At 47.6% G+C, this 15,041-nt stretch overlaps 1 protein-coding gene across 2 annotated transcripts in view; it reads left to right on the plus strand.

Annotated features, from left to right (window-relative positions):
- MBOAT2 (membrane bound O-acyltransferase domain containing 2) overlaps window positions 1–15,041 on the plus strand; it is a 492,510-nt gene that overhangs the window by 383,077 nt on the left and 94,392 nt on the right. For both annotated transcript variants that reach the window (XM_063915448.1, XM_063915449.1), the window contains exon 7: window positions 12,920–13,103. In XM_063915448.1, the coding sequence (XP_063771518.1) occupies window positions 12,920–13,103 (184 nt within the window). The remainder of the gene's footprint in view (window positions 1–12,919; window positions 13,104–15,041) is intronic.

Consider the following 15,041-nt stretch of genomic DNA (forward strand, 5'->3'; position numbering starts at 1 on the left):
GTCGCTTGTGCCTGCAGGCCAATATGGACGATCTCGTCCATACTTGCCTGCACTGCTATGGGGCCGGATGACGGGGAGTGAAGAAACTTCGCACACAGCGCAGGATGACCTGGGGCGCAACCAGCCGCCACCACAATCTATATTAGACAGGTGACGGTCAGGTCTGCCTCCCCCCGCCCCAAGCCAGAGCTTAAGACTGACAACGCCGCACACAGTGAGTGACGGGAGGAAGTACGAACGGGATCTCCGGAGGCGAGGTGTCTCTGTTGATGCTGCTGCAGTGCGGCCACCTGTCTCCTCCCCGTCCCGGCGCTGCTATTCGGGTCTCCCCCCTCACCGCCGCGGCCACCTGTCTCCTCCCCGTCCCGATGCTGCTATTCGGGTCTCCCCCTCACTGCCGCGGCCACTCAGGATGCTGGGGCATGCGCGCACGCACCGGTGAATACCACAGCTCATCACGGCATCCACAATGCTGAGCCATGAGTGGCCGTGGCAATGAGGGGGAGAACCATAATAGCGCTGGCACGGGGAGGGTGCACGGGGAAGGGGAGAATCATAATAGCAGCGCTGGCACGGGGAGGGGGAGAACCATAATAGAAGCGCTGGGACAGGGAGAACCATAATAGCAGCGCTGGCACGGGGAGGGGGAGAACCATAATAGAAGCGCTGGGACGGGGAGGGGGAGAACCATAATAGCAGCGCTGGGACAGGGAGAACCATAATAGCAGCGCTGGGACAGGGAGAACCATAATAGCAGCGCTGGGACAGGGAGAACCATAATAGCAGCGCTGGGATGGGGAGGGGGAGAACCATAATAGCAGCGCTGAGACGGGGAGGGGGAGGGGGAGAACCATAATAGCAGCGCTGGGACGGGGAGGGGGGAACCATAATAGCAGCGCTGGGACGGGGAGGGGGGAACCATAATAGCAGCGCTGGGACAGGGAGAACCATAATAGCAGCGCTGGGACAGGGAGAACCATAATAGCAGCGCTGGGACAGGGAGAACCATAATAGCAGCGCTGGGAGGGGGAGAACCATAATAGCAGCGCTGGGACGGGGAGGGGGAGAACCATAATAGCAGCGCTGGGACGGGGAGGGGGGAACCATAATAGCAGCGCTGGGACGGGGAGGGGGAGAACCATAATAGCAGCGCTGGGACGGGGAGGGGGGAACCATAATAGCAGCGCTGGGACGGGGAGGGGGAGAACCATAATAGCAGCGCTGGGACGGGGAGGGGGAGAACCATAATAGCAGCGCTGGGACAGGGAGGGGGAGAACCATAATAGCAGCGCTGGGACGGGGAGAACCATAATAGAAGCGCTGAGACGGGGAGGGGGAGAACCATAATAGCAGCACTGGGACGGGGAGGGGGAGAACCATAATAGCAGCGCTGGGACGGGGAAGGGGAGAACCATAATAGCAGCGCTGGGACGGGGAGGGGGAGAACCATAATAGCAGCGCTGGGACGGGGAGGGGGAGAACCATAATAGCAGCGCTGGGACGGGGAGAACCATAATAGAAGCGCTGAGACGGGGAGGGGGAGAACCATAATAGCAGCACTGGGACGGGGAGGGGGGAACCATAATAGCAGCGCTGGGACGGGGAGAACCATAATAGCAGCACTGGGACGGGGAGGGGGAGAACCATAATAGCAGCGCTGGGACGGGGAGAACCATAATAGCAGCACTGGGACGGGGAGGGGGAGAACCATAATAGCAGCGCTGGGACGGGGAGAACCATAATAGCAGCGCTGGGACGGGGAGGGGGAGAACCATAATAGCAGCGCTGGGACGGGGAGAACCATAATAGAAGCGCTGAGACGGGGAGGGGGAGAACCATAATAGCAGCACTGGGACGGGGAGGGGGGAACCATAATAGCAGCGCTGGGACGGGGAGGGGGAGAACCATAATAGCAGCGCTGGGACAGGGAGGGGGAGAACCATAATAGCAGCGCTGGGACGGGGAGGGGGGAACCATAATAGCAGCGCTGGGACGGGGAGGGGGAGAACCATAATAGCAGCGCTGGGACGGGGAGGGGGGAACCATAATAGCAGCGCTGGGACAGGGAGGGGGAGAACCATAATAGCAGCGCTGGCACGGGGAGGGGGAGAACCATAATAGAAGCGCTGAGACGGGGAGGGGGAGAACCATAATAGCAGCACTGGGACAGGGAGAACCATAATAGCAGCGCTGGGACAGGGAGAACCATAATAGCAGCGCTGGGACGGGGAGAACCATAATAGCAGCGCTGAGACGGGGAGGGGGGGAACCATAATAGCAGCGCTGGGACGGGGAGGGGGGAACCATAATAGCAGCGCTGGCACGGGGAGGGGGAGAACCATAATAGCAGCGCTGGGACGGGGAGGGGGGAACCATAATAGCAGCGCTGGGACAGGGAGGGGGAGAACCATAATAGCAGCGCTGGGACGGGGAGGGGGGAACCATAATAGCAGCGCTGGGACAGGGAGGGGGAGAACCATAATAGCAGCGCTGGGACAGGGAGGGGGAGAACCATAATAGCAGCGCTGGGACGGGGAGGGGGAGAACCATAATAGCAGCGCTGGGATGGGGAGGGGAGAACCATAATAGCAGCGCTGGGACGGGGAGGGGGAGAACCATAATAGCAGCGCTGGGACGGGGACGGGGAGAACCATAATAGCAGCGCTGGTACGGGGAGGGGGGAACCATAATAGCAACGCTGGGACGGGGAGGGGGGAACCATAATAGCAGCGCTGGGACGGGGAGGGGGGAACCATAATAGCAGCGCTGGTACGGGGAGGGGGAGAACTATAATAGCAGCGCTGGGATGGGGACGGGGAGAACCATAATAGCAGCTATTATCTATCAACACACACATTCCAATGTTCCTGTATTCCCCTCAGTTTATGAATAAGGCACCACAAGTGGTCCGGTCAATTGCATACACATAGATAGACATATATACAGTATATATATTTATTTATTTTTTTGTGTGTGTGGCCAGCACTTTTTTAAATAAGCTATTTAGCCCGGCGTGTTTATCCCGGCGCACTCCTTTTAACAGCAATCGCTGGAATATATACATATGCCAGAGGGGACACTGTGGGGTCAGTCGGGAGCCGGAACACTGAAGGGAGAGGCAGCGAGACAGCTGCGCAGTGGTGGTGGGTGAGCATTGATGGCGCGGGAGCCATAAACACTGGCTGATCATGGCAGCTTGGGGGGGATGCTTACACACACTACACCTTTCCCTCTCTTTCTCTCTCACATACACACACACACACACACACACACACACACACACTACAACTACCTTGCTCACACACACTCACATTACACCTTGCTCTCTCTCTTACACACACACACTACACCTTGCTCACACACACACACACACACACACACACACACACTACACTTTGCTCACACACACACTCACACTTCCTCTCTCATTGTGTTGGGGCTCTTACTGTGCTGTAACGTGTATAAGGGGCTCTTACAGTGCTGTGTAACGTGTATAAGGGGCTCTTACTGTGCTGTGTAACGTGTATAAGGGGCTCTTACAGTGCTGTGTAACGTGTATAAGGGGCTCTTACTGTGCTGTGTAACGTGTATAAGGGGCTCTTACAGTGCTGTGTAACGTGCATAAGGGGCTTTTACTTTGTTGTGCAACATGTATAAGGGGGTGTAGTACGGGTGACCGGCGGTCTCCTGACCGCCGGTCACCTTACCGACGCCGGGATCCCGGCAGCATACCGACGCCGGGATCCCGGCGGGGAAGGGCGGGTGCAGCAAGCCCCTTGCGGGCTCGGTGGCGACCTGCGGTCGCCACGGGTTCTATTCCCACTCTATGGGTGTCGTGGACACCCACGAGTGGAAATAGTCCCTGTTGGTCGGCATGCCGACCATCGGGATAGTGAGCCGTCGGGCTCACGGAGGAGGTCATGTGACTGTCGGTCAGCCGACCGGCGGTCACATGACTACCACCCGTATAAGGGGCTCTTGCTGTGTGGTGTAATTTGAACAACGGATACTACTGTGAATTGGTACTAATCAGTGGCCACGCCCCTTCCCTTTGAAGCCACGCCCCTGTATTTTAGATGTGTACCTACAGCGAGCACGGCCCTGTTTAAATATGGGGGCAGGGGGGGGGGGGGGGGCACCAATGCTGTTTCTTGCACACAGCGCTAAAATGTCTAGTTACGGCACTGGTTGGACCACAGAGTGAAGGAAAAGCAGCCAACAAGTGCTCAGCACCTCTGGGAACTCCTTCAAGACTGTTGAAAAACCCTTCCATGAGACTACCTCATGAAGCTGATTGAGAGAATGCCAAGAGTGTGCAAAGCAATAAGGGGGCTACTTTGAGGAATCTAAAATATAAAACATATTTTTTTAACACTTTTTTTACAACATAATTCCAAATGTGTTCTTTCATAGTTTTGATGTCTTCAGTATTAATCTAAAATATAGAAAATAATTAAAATAAATAAAAACCACTGAATGAGAAGGTGTGCCCAAACTTTTGACTGGTAGTGTGTATATGTGTGTGTGTGTGTGTGTGTGTGTGTATATATATATAATTATTATTATTATTATCCTTTATTTATATGGCACCACAAGGGTTCCGCAGCGCCCAATTACAGAATACATAAACAAATAATCAAACAGGAAAACAGCAACTCAGCAACTTACAGTTGATGACAGTATAGGACAAGTACAGAGTAAATAAACATAGTTACATCAGCAGATGGCACTGGAATAAGTATCAGGTGGCAGAAGACTGATGGATGTGGTGCAGTTGAAGATTATTAAAGTAAGAAAGGATAAGCACATGAGGTAAGAGGGCCCTGCTCGTGAGAGCTTACATTCTAAAGGGGAGGGGTAGACAGACAGGGTTGACACAGATGGGATATATATATATCTATATATATCATACTTACCGACATTCTGGCTGCTCTCTGCGGGAGAGAGCAGCCAGGTCGGCTCAGCAGGCGGGCAGGGGAGGCTGTGACGTAAAGGAGGGGATGGACCGGAGGCGAGATGGGGGCAGAGCAAGGGCAGGATGGGGCGGAGCAAGGGTGGGATGGGGCGGGGTCACGGTGACGCCTCCTTTAAGCCACGCCATATTATAAATATATATATATATATAATATACAGGTGACACTCAGAAAATTTTAATATTGTGCATGCAAAAGTTCATTTATTTCAGTAATTCAACTTAAAAAGTGAAACTAATATATTGTATAGAGTCATTACATGCAAAGTGAGATATTTCAAGCCTTTATTTGTTATAATTTTTATGTTTATGGCATACAGCTTAAGAAAACCCAAAGTCTCAGAAAATTAGAATATTACATAAAATCAATAAACAAAGGATTTTATATACAGAAATGTCAGCCCTCTGAAAAGTATTATCATGCATATATACTCAGTACTTGGTTTGGGCCCCTTTTGCATGAATTCCTGCATAAGGGCCTAATTCTGAGTTGATCACAGCAGCAAATGTGTTAGCAATTGGGCAAAACCATGTGCACTGCAGGGAGGGCAGATATAACATGTGCAGAGAGAGATAGATTTGGACGGGGTGTGTTCAAACTGAAATCTAAATTGCAGTGTAAAAATAAAGCAGCCAGTATTTACCCTGCACAGAAACAAAATAACCCACCCAAATCTAACGTTCTCTGCAAATGTTATATCTGCAGTGATCATGGTTTTGCCCAATTGCTAACAAACTTGCTGCTGCGATCAACTCAGAATTACCCCCTCAATGCGGCGTGGCATGGATTTTATCAGCCTGTGGTACTGCTGAGGTGTTATGGAAGACCAGGATGCTTCAATAGCGGCCTTCAGCTCTTCTGCATTGTTCAGTCTCATGTCTCTCATATTTCTCTTGGCAATGCCCCATAGATTCTCTATGGGGTTCAGGTCAGGACAGTTTGCTGGCCAATCCAGCACAGTAATCCCACGGTCATTGAACCAGGTTTTGGTACTTTTGGCAGTGTGGGTAGGTGCCAAGTTCTGCGGGAAAATGAAGTCAGCATCTCCATAAAGCTTGTCTTCTGAAAGAATCATGAAGTGCTCTAAAATGTCCTGGTAGCCATCTGCGTTGACTCTGGACTTAATAAAGCACAGTGGACCAACACCAGCAGATGACATGGCTCCCCAAATCAACACAGACTGTGGAAACTTCACACTGGACTTCAAACTTCTTGGATTGTGTGCTTCTCCATTCTTCTTCCATACTCTGGGATCTTGGATTCCAAATGAGATGCAAAATTTGCTCTTTTCAGAAAAGAGGACTTTGGACCACTGAGCAACAGACCAGTTCTTTTTTTCTTTAGCCCAGGTAAGACGCTTCTGACGTTATTTGTTGTTCAGAAGCGGCTTGACAAGAGGAATACGACATTGGAGATGCTGACTTCACTTCCCACTCACGAGTGAGAATAGTCCCTGCTGGTCAGCATGCCGACCATTAGGATTGTGTGCTGGCGGATTTAGGGACCAGTATTGTGACCAGCGGTCTCAGGACCGCTGGTCACATAACTGCAACCCTGTGTAAGAACACATAAGTATAGGTCCTTTTACCGGCGGCAGGGATCCCGGCTATCATGAAAGCCCCTTGCGGGCTCAATGTGCTCCCCATGCTGGACACCCACAGAGGGAGAAATCCCTGTGGCGCCGGTATACCGGCAGCGACATTTCACCACCTATTGGGATTCTGGCATCGGCACTGTGACCGCCGGGATCCCAACTTGCGGTCTAGTGATTGCCTCCCATATAAATGTAGTAGTTTACTTTCTATCACAGTAGATAGAAAATAAGCAAACCTGCCTGGAAGCCAGTTTTCTTTGAAGGTCAAACCGATCTTTAAACTGGCTTAACACTTCCAGTGACCTATAGATTTATGTTTCCATGTCTTTGAGTCTTGGTGAGCCCACATTTTAGTCAGTCCTCTGGCTTAGACACTAGAGCCAAACGGATTGCAGAGGGATAAATGTCTTCAGGCCCGGGATGATACACATTCATATGGCTTGAGGTCTCAGGTTTTGTTCTCTAATAAATCTAAAGAACTGTGCTTTGGTTTTCAGCTAAAACCCTGTGTTCTGCAATCAGCCTTACTAGTAAATCCCTGTGGCAGGCCTGAATAATATCAATGCTTCATATAAAGCAGGAGCTACTCTGTAACAGTAGCATAGCTTTTCTGAAATCTCTGCAATAGAACTTGTGTTAGGGCAGACAGAGAGCAGACAAGTAATGAAACAGTAGCTGGTACGTGGCTGGCTTGCCATCATCCTTTTCAACAGATTGCAGATTTCCCATTCGCACGGGGGAACCCAAGTAGTTTCTCCGCTGGGGTCTACTGATGACAGTACCCAACTGTAACACTTTAATAGATGGGGTCTAGTTACTAAAATGGGAAAGCTCATTTCTCCGACTAAAATAGATATTTTTGCCAGAAACAGGGCTTGTCCCTATATACTGTATATCAAAGCAAGCCAGCTGGTAATAAGTGCAGCCGGAGATACCTGGCATCTACAAAGTCCTTTCATTATACAAATCACACACACACACACACACACACACACTGGCGAGCGTAGCACGCCGGCACCCCAAAAGGGGCGTGGTCTATGGAAATGGAGCGTGGTCTCATAGGAGGGCCCGCGATCACAAGCCACACCCCCATTTTCATCACTGAGGGGGCATGCCCAGCACTCTGTGAGTTGCTGGCATGCCCCCTCTCCTCCTGTCATGCGCACAGCGTCTATTCACCGCTGCTCTACATGGAAGAATACAAAAATTGAGAGTGTATTTAAAACAAAACTTCCAAAGACCAAAAAATATATATTTTTAAACGTATTAATATATTCCTCATTGCAAAAAGATATTAAGTGGATTGAACACGTTTAGAACTTGAGGAGCCACCGTTCCCAATCGGAAAATCCATCTTGCTCCAATTTTTTTTTTCAAGATCATGGCTCTATTAGGGGCGGATCCCAGTCAATAATGCGCCACCTTAAGGATGCCACCTGATGTCCCAACCGTAGGAAGTGGTTGGCGACAGGCTTATCAGTGGCACCCATGACTAACACTTGCAAAATTGATGTCCAATGATTGGACATTGGGGCAGATGTATTAAGCCCGGAGAAGTGATAAAGAAGTGATAAGTGGAAGGTGATAAGGCACCAGCTAATCAGCTCCTAACTGTCATTTTTCAAACCCATAATAATTGGCTGGTGCGTTATCACCTTGCGCTTATCACTGGTTTATCACTTCTCCGGGCTTAATACATCTGCCCCAGTCTCTAACAGAAATTTTAATGTTGTCATGCCAACATACAATTCCACACGAGCATGTTAGCAAATAAATCACAAAAAATCTATTAATCAGTGCAGTTTATATTGGATCCAAATAGGTCTTCCATTCTGTGAGTGCAGGAAGCTCACTCCAGGGATCATAGATAGACACAACACAACCAACACATTTGATACCTCTGACTGACACCATTCAGGATGTAAGTTTTGGGTTTGGGGTTAGGTACTAGGGGGGAGGGGGAGGATTAGGCTGCAGGGGGAGGGGTGACGATTAGGTTTAGGCTGAAGGAGGGGGAGGTTAGGGTTAGGCTGTTGGGTGGGGGAGGTTAGAGTTAGGCTGCAGGGGGAGGGGTGACGGTTAGGTTTAGGCTGAAGGAGGGGGAGGTTAGGGTTAGGCTGTGGGGTGGGGGAGGTTAGAGTTAGGCTGCAGGGGGAGGGGTGACGGTTAGGTTTAGGCTGAAGGAGGGGGAGGTTAGGGTTAGGCTGTGGGGTGGGGGAGGTTAGAGTTAGGCTGCAGGGGGAGGGGTGACGATTAGGTTTAGGCTGAAGGAGGGGGAGGTTAGGGTTAGGCTGTGGGGTGGGGGAGGTTAGAGTTAGGCTGCAGGGGGAGGGGTGACGGTTAGGTTTAGGCTGAAGGAGGGGGAGGTTAGAGTTAGGCTGCAGGGGGAGGGGTGACGGTTAGGTTTAGGCTGAAGGAGGGGGAGGTTAGGGTTAGGCTGTGGGGTGGGGGAGGTTAGAGTTAGGCTGCAGGGGGAGGGGTGACGGTTAGGTTTAGGCTGAAGGAGGGGGAGGTTAGGGTTAGGCTGTGGGGTGGGGGAGGTTAGAGTTAGGCTGCAGGGGGAGGTGGTGACGGTTAGGGTTAGGCTGCTGGAGGGTTAGGTTAGGATTAGGAGTAGGGTGAAAACACTTTCCCAGGTCCATCAGAAATCTGCTGTCGATCTTCTGACACACACACCCACGCCCACACTTTCCAATAAGTGTGTACTTATATGAAAGTAGGTGTGGGTGTATGGCTTGGGGGCGTGGTTTGTTGAATTTGGGATGTGGTTGCTGGACTTACGCTATCCAAGCTTTGGATAAATACTAATATGGTCCTATCCAAAAATAGTGACATGATAATAATTAGTTTAGTGCTGCACGAAAGCATCTTCTATGTAAAACTATCTCACAGTCAGGGTTTTTAAAGGCTTCGCAACATAGATCTAATAGGCAGAAATACCTTACATTTATTGTACATTTACCCTACATTTATTACGCCGCACTGCACCAACCTCTTGTACCAAATCGCTTAGGCGCATTTATTGAAAATTCCCTTTGCACTTTCCTTAATAGATATTGCTGTCTATTTGTTTTCATTTGGAAGGAATTAGAAATGTTGCATACAACATATTATAAACACCACCCAAAAAACTGTAATCATGTGATCACTGCAATCCAAATAGAAAATTACGTCATGCAGTGGTATAGAAGACTCTCTTTGGCGAATGTGTGGAGCAGTGTTGGACTGCGCCACAGGGGTATAGGGGAAATCCCCCCTGTAGGCCCCACTTCATTGGGGCCCACCTCCTCTAGAGATCAGGTTCCAGATTGTGCATTTGAATTATACATTATTCATCGATTACCTTATACTGCACAGGACTATGGTGTATTCTCTACAGATCATTGCTGTTATTAATCTGGTACATTATCATGAATGCACTAGCAATATTACTGTATATATTAATTAATCGGCCCAGACCATGCACTCTCTAATGGTTAGCCAAACCTCTGGAGACTGGCCACACCCATAAACATGGGCCCCTACAAATGCATTCCCCCGGTGGGCCCTTCGTGCCCCAGTCTGACACTGGTGTGGAGGGAGAAAAACAACTACAGGTAATGTGTCCCATATCCAGAATGCTTAGGACCAGAGGTGTTTTCCGTAGTATGGAATATTGACATGCTATAATGAGATATCTTGGTGATGGGACCTAAGTTTAAGCACAGAATGCATTTATGTTTCATATGCACCTTATGCACATAGGACCCGCGTGTTTATACGCAGCGCCCGTATCCAGAGGGTCTGTGTACGCACACCGTCCGCACTGCGCATACGTAGGCTGTCATGATGCGATCGCATCCCGAAATGTGCGATTGCATCATGATTGACATCTCTGGTTGTCGGAAGGCAGGGATCTTCCTCTAATCGATGCGTTCGCAATTAAATTGCGACCGTATCGCGGGGTGGGACAATGGTGTCACTATCCCAGTCGTGCTCAAAACATTCTGTATTCTGGATATTGACGACCTGTATAAAGAATACGCTGTATATTACTCAGCCTTGGATAGAGATAAAGTGGCTGGAGATAAAATACCAGCCAATCAGCTCCTAACTGTCATTTTTCAAATCCAGCCGCTGACATGGCAGGTAGTAGCTGATACTTGGTACTTTATCTCTCTGCACTTTATCTTCATCCAAGGCTTAGTAAATAGACCCCTCAGTCTGGATTTCCATGTCACTGTATGCATTATGGGGGTATTCAATTGTTTGAAAAGTCAGTTGGATGTCTGTTTTTTTCCTATCTAATAGACAGGGAAATACAAACACCCAACCGACTTGTCAAACAATTGAATATCCCCAAATGTTATATTTTCAGTTTTCTCACGTCCTTAATGCACCAAAGTATATTCTATTATGTACAACTCCTTAGTGATGATTGTAACTCCTTCTCCACCTTACTTGGTTGCAAAGCGTTGTATACAATACCTGGTGCACCCTTGGTCTAGTGTGAATGACGTGTCTGTACTCTTTTCCCTTTCGCCCGCATTCCACCACCCTCGCCTGTATACAATACCTGGTGCACCCTTGGTCTAGTGTGAATGACGTGTCTGTACTATGGGTATACCGTATACCCCTATATGTTACCTGTATCCTGGGAGCCCTTCCTAATGGGAATGAAGGCAATAGCTGTATAGGCAGATAACACGTTTCTCATGTTGCTTTTATGAAGACAGGTGTTGAGAGGTTGTAGTCTATGAAATGTGTTCTATGCACATAATGGACCAGTACATCATAATAACTACCTCGCTCTGCCTTATAAAAGCAATGGCTGTAATGGGAGAGAAAATGCTGAGCCGCAGATTACAGATGTCGGGTCAGAGCGCAGTTTAATTGTCTCACTGCAATCTGGAATTCATGCAGTGTATGTGTAGTAGGCCACTGGTGGGCCGTCACCTCTTCTCTCTAGAAGGTCAGACGCCTCTTGTAAATGGTAATCCTCTTCCTCTGCTTCCCCCAGTGGCTGCATTGCTGTAAATGCTGACAGTGTTCTGTTCCTACTCATAATCCGGAACAATATTGTAGTTGTTGTTGTTTCAGTGTCTGATTATCATCGGTTTGCCAAGTGAATTCCAGCAAAATGCATAATCAGCGAACACACTACTCTGAGTGTGCATCAAGCCATTTGTTGCTAGCATAGTGACACAGCACAGTGGTTAGCATTGCTGCTGGGGCTATGAGTTTGAATAAAATCGCTGCCCTGTCTGTGTGGCGTGTGTATGTTCTCTTTGTGTTTGCATGGGGTAACCAAATACATACTGTTAGGGTCATTGGCTCTATGACAAAAGTTGACTCTAGTGTGTGTACATGTCACATGGAATATAGATTGGAAACTAATGGGTAGTAAAAATACAAAGTTCAGAGATGTAACCCAGTAGTTCTTGTGCACTGCACTTCTCCAGAGCAGAAAATAATGTGTGTGTGTGTGTGTGTGTGTGTGTGTGTGTGTGTGTGTGTGTGTGTATGTATATATATATATATATATATATATATAGCTTTCTCTTAGCTATTTATTTGTTTGCCTTTTCATACTTTTTACCATATACCTACCTGCAGATTTTAGAACTACGTTCTTTTTCATTGAATCCTTTTCCTCATGTCTTGAATAGTCTACTTGCAAAATTTGGTGGCATTCTGCCTGTTACTTTACAAGTGTGTGTGTGTGTGGTGTATATGGGCACATATTTATCAAGCCTTGGAGAGTGATAAATAGCACAGTGATAAAGTTCCAACCAATCAGCCCCTGACTGTCATGTTACAGGTTATGTTTAAAAATGGCAGTTAGGGTGCCAACTGGTTGGTACTTTATTTCCGTGCAAGTTATCACTCTCCAAGGCGTGATAAATCTTGGCCTTAATATCTAATTATCTGTGTTTTTTTAAAATTTTTATATTATTCTATTTTTAAACGTTTTTCGTTGTATTTCTGTTTAATTGTTGAATAGACATATTTTGGTTGCTGCAGTTTTATAAATATAAACTGTTTTCTATAAAGATGAAAGTTATGTTCTTTGCCGAAGACCTTGGGGTTATTTGCGAAGCGTCGAGTTTTAACATCCAGGACTTCTGATCGTGTTTATGCCCGATATTTAAAAGAGCAATGCTTTTACTAGCTGTGTCTTGCTAGTAAAAGCATTGCTCTTTTCAATTTCGGACAACCCGATGCTTCATAAATGAAAACCCCCTTGGTTCTTCACCTCTAGTGTCTATAAGCGGTATGATGATAACCTTTTAGTGACCTTTAACATGTGCGCAATGCTGTTTCTTCCTCACAACGTTAGACATCTCACCAGCTGCTTGTCTTTGAATTACAGACGCATGCCAAGTCTACTGGAGTATTTAAGTTACTGCTGTAATTTCATGGGCATCCTGGCTGGCCCGTTATACTCTTATAAAGACTATATTACTTTCATTGAAGGCAGATCATATCAAGTGAAAGAAGCCGAAATGAATGGGAAAGAAGACCTAAAATATGAATACAAAGAACCGTCTCCCAATGTAAGAATTTCTTTCTCACTGTAAGATTGTCCTGCCTGCGCTTATTGCATGCTGTAGTCTGATGGCTTCCAAAGTGTGCCCTGTTTGTAATCCAGTTATAATGGGCTATTGGTGTTGGAAATAATCTATTTTATATGGGACAACTGTTATGGCTGTACAGATACTGTAACAAGCTATAGTGTGCCTCTAACAAAGTGCAGGTTATGTAATAAAGTACATCAGACATATGCAGGTCTAATGATCACGGTACACCACTTACCAGGTTCTCTGTCTGGTGCGATGACTGAGCACTCAGATCCACAGACACACACACACAGCAGACTTGGTAGGAAAATCTGCAGCTACTGGGCATGTGCATCAGCTCCATTCAGGCTGTGGGGAAGGGGGGTTTCCGGGCAACTGGAAACCCCCTCTGCATTTGCCTATGGCACCCGCATGCAAAAACATCATTTGATTTGGCGTAACAGTGTTACTTAAATGAGGAGTGGGGGAAGTACAGTTATGGGAACTTGCACGAGAATGCACAGACCCACCTCTAAAATGCTGGAGATAAGGCCTCATCCTATACATTTAATGGGGTGGATATTGGTGCTGCCATTGCACTTTTGTGATAAACTTATTTATTGGTGAATTTAGAGCAACATACAAAACAGTAACAGTAACACTATGCAGAATCCAAATAATGAAAAAAGGGCAAAAATGTAGAATGTTAACAAGAACTAAGAGGAAAAAAAATCTATACCAGACAAATAAATTCACTGCATGTAGGTAACAGAAGCGTCCATAATTGTATAAAAACTTGCCCACCCCACTTGGTGAAGCCACGTACAGCTCTATCTAATAACCAAATAGGCTTAAGAGTCATATTGACGATGTAGGAGATGAGCTCTGGGTTACTAACACTGACACCGTTAATGGATGCTTAGGATGTTACTGCAGTCACTGATGTGAGGATGGCTTTATTGTGATAAAAAAGGCAATAATTATCGCTACACTATTTTCCCCATCTCCTAAGGTCTTAAGACGCCTGAGCTCTTGGACACTACTCGGAGCACTTAGAGCAATGTAGAAAAGTCTTTAGAGTGCACAAAAGTGACAGATGTAAATAGAAAAACACAATGCCCCCTCACTGTCACAATTAATACGTAACTCAAGCTAAAATGAGCAGTATTTATGGAAAAAGTGAAGAGGTTAAAAAAAAAGGATGGTTGTGATCCCAAAGTGTTGTTGGATTAGGAGGTGGGCGCACAGCTTGAGTAATGGTGCATACACACTACGTTCTGAGCGATATCGTTTGTAATGTTTCATAGTGTTTATGCGATGAGCGATGCGCGGTCCCGCCTGCAGCTCAATTTAGACGTATCGTCCAAAACTACATGTGCGGGCCGGCCGCGGCATGATGTCACTGTACAATATCGCTAGTGATAAGGTACAGTGTGTATGCACTAGGTCGCTCGTGCCAAAAAAAAATACAAGTCTGCGTTTTGTGGGGTATGGAAATGGGTCTCATTAAGCACTCTGGCCCTCATTCCGAGTTGTTTGCTCGCAAGCTGCTTTTAGCAGCTTTGCGCACGCTAAGCCGCCGCCTACTGGGAGTGAATCTTAGCTTAGCAAAATTGCGAACGAAAGATTTGCAATATTGCGAAAAGACTGCTCTGTGCAGTTTCTGAGTAGCTCGAGACTTACTCTTCCAGTGCGATCAGTTCAGTGCTTGTCGTTCCTGGTTTGACGTCACAAACACACCCAGCGTTCGCCCAGACACTCCTCCGTTTCTCCAGCCACTCCCGCGTTTTTCCCAGAAACGGTAGCGTTTTTTCACACACACCCATAAAACGGCCTGTTTCCGCCCAGAAACACCCACTTCCTGTCAATCACATTACGATCACCAGAACGTAGAAAAAACCTTGTAATGCCGTGAGTAAAAAACCTAACTGCATA

Source organism: Pseudophryne corroboree, chromosome 4 (genome assembly GCF_028390025.1).
Source record: "Pseudophryne corroboree isolate aPseCor3 chromosome 4, aPseCor3.hap2, whole genome shotgun sequence".
Taxonomy (NCBI): Eukaryota; Metazoa; Chordata; class Amphibia; order Anura; family Myobatrachidae; genus Pseudophryne; species Pseudophryne corroboree.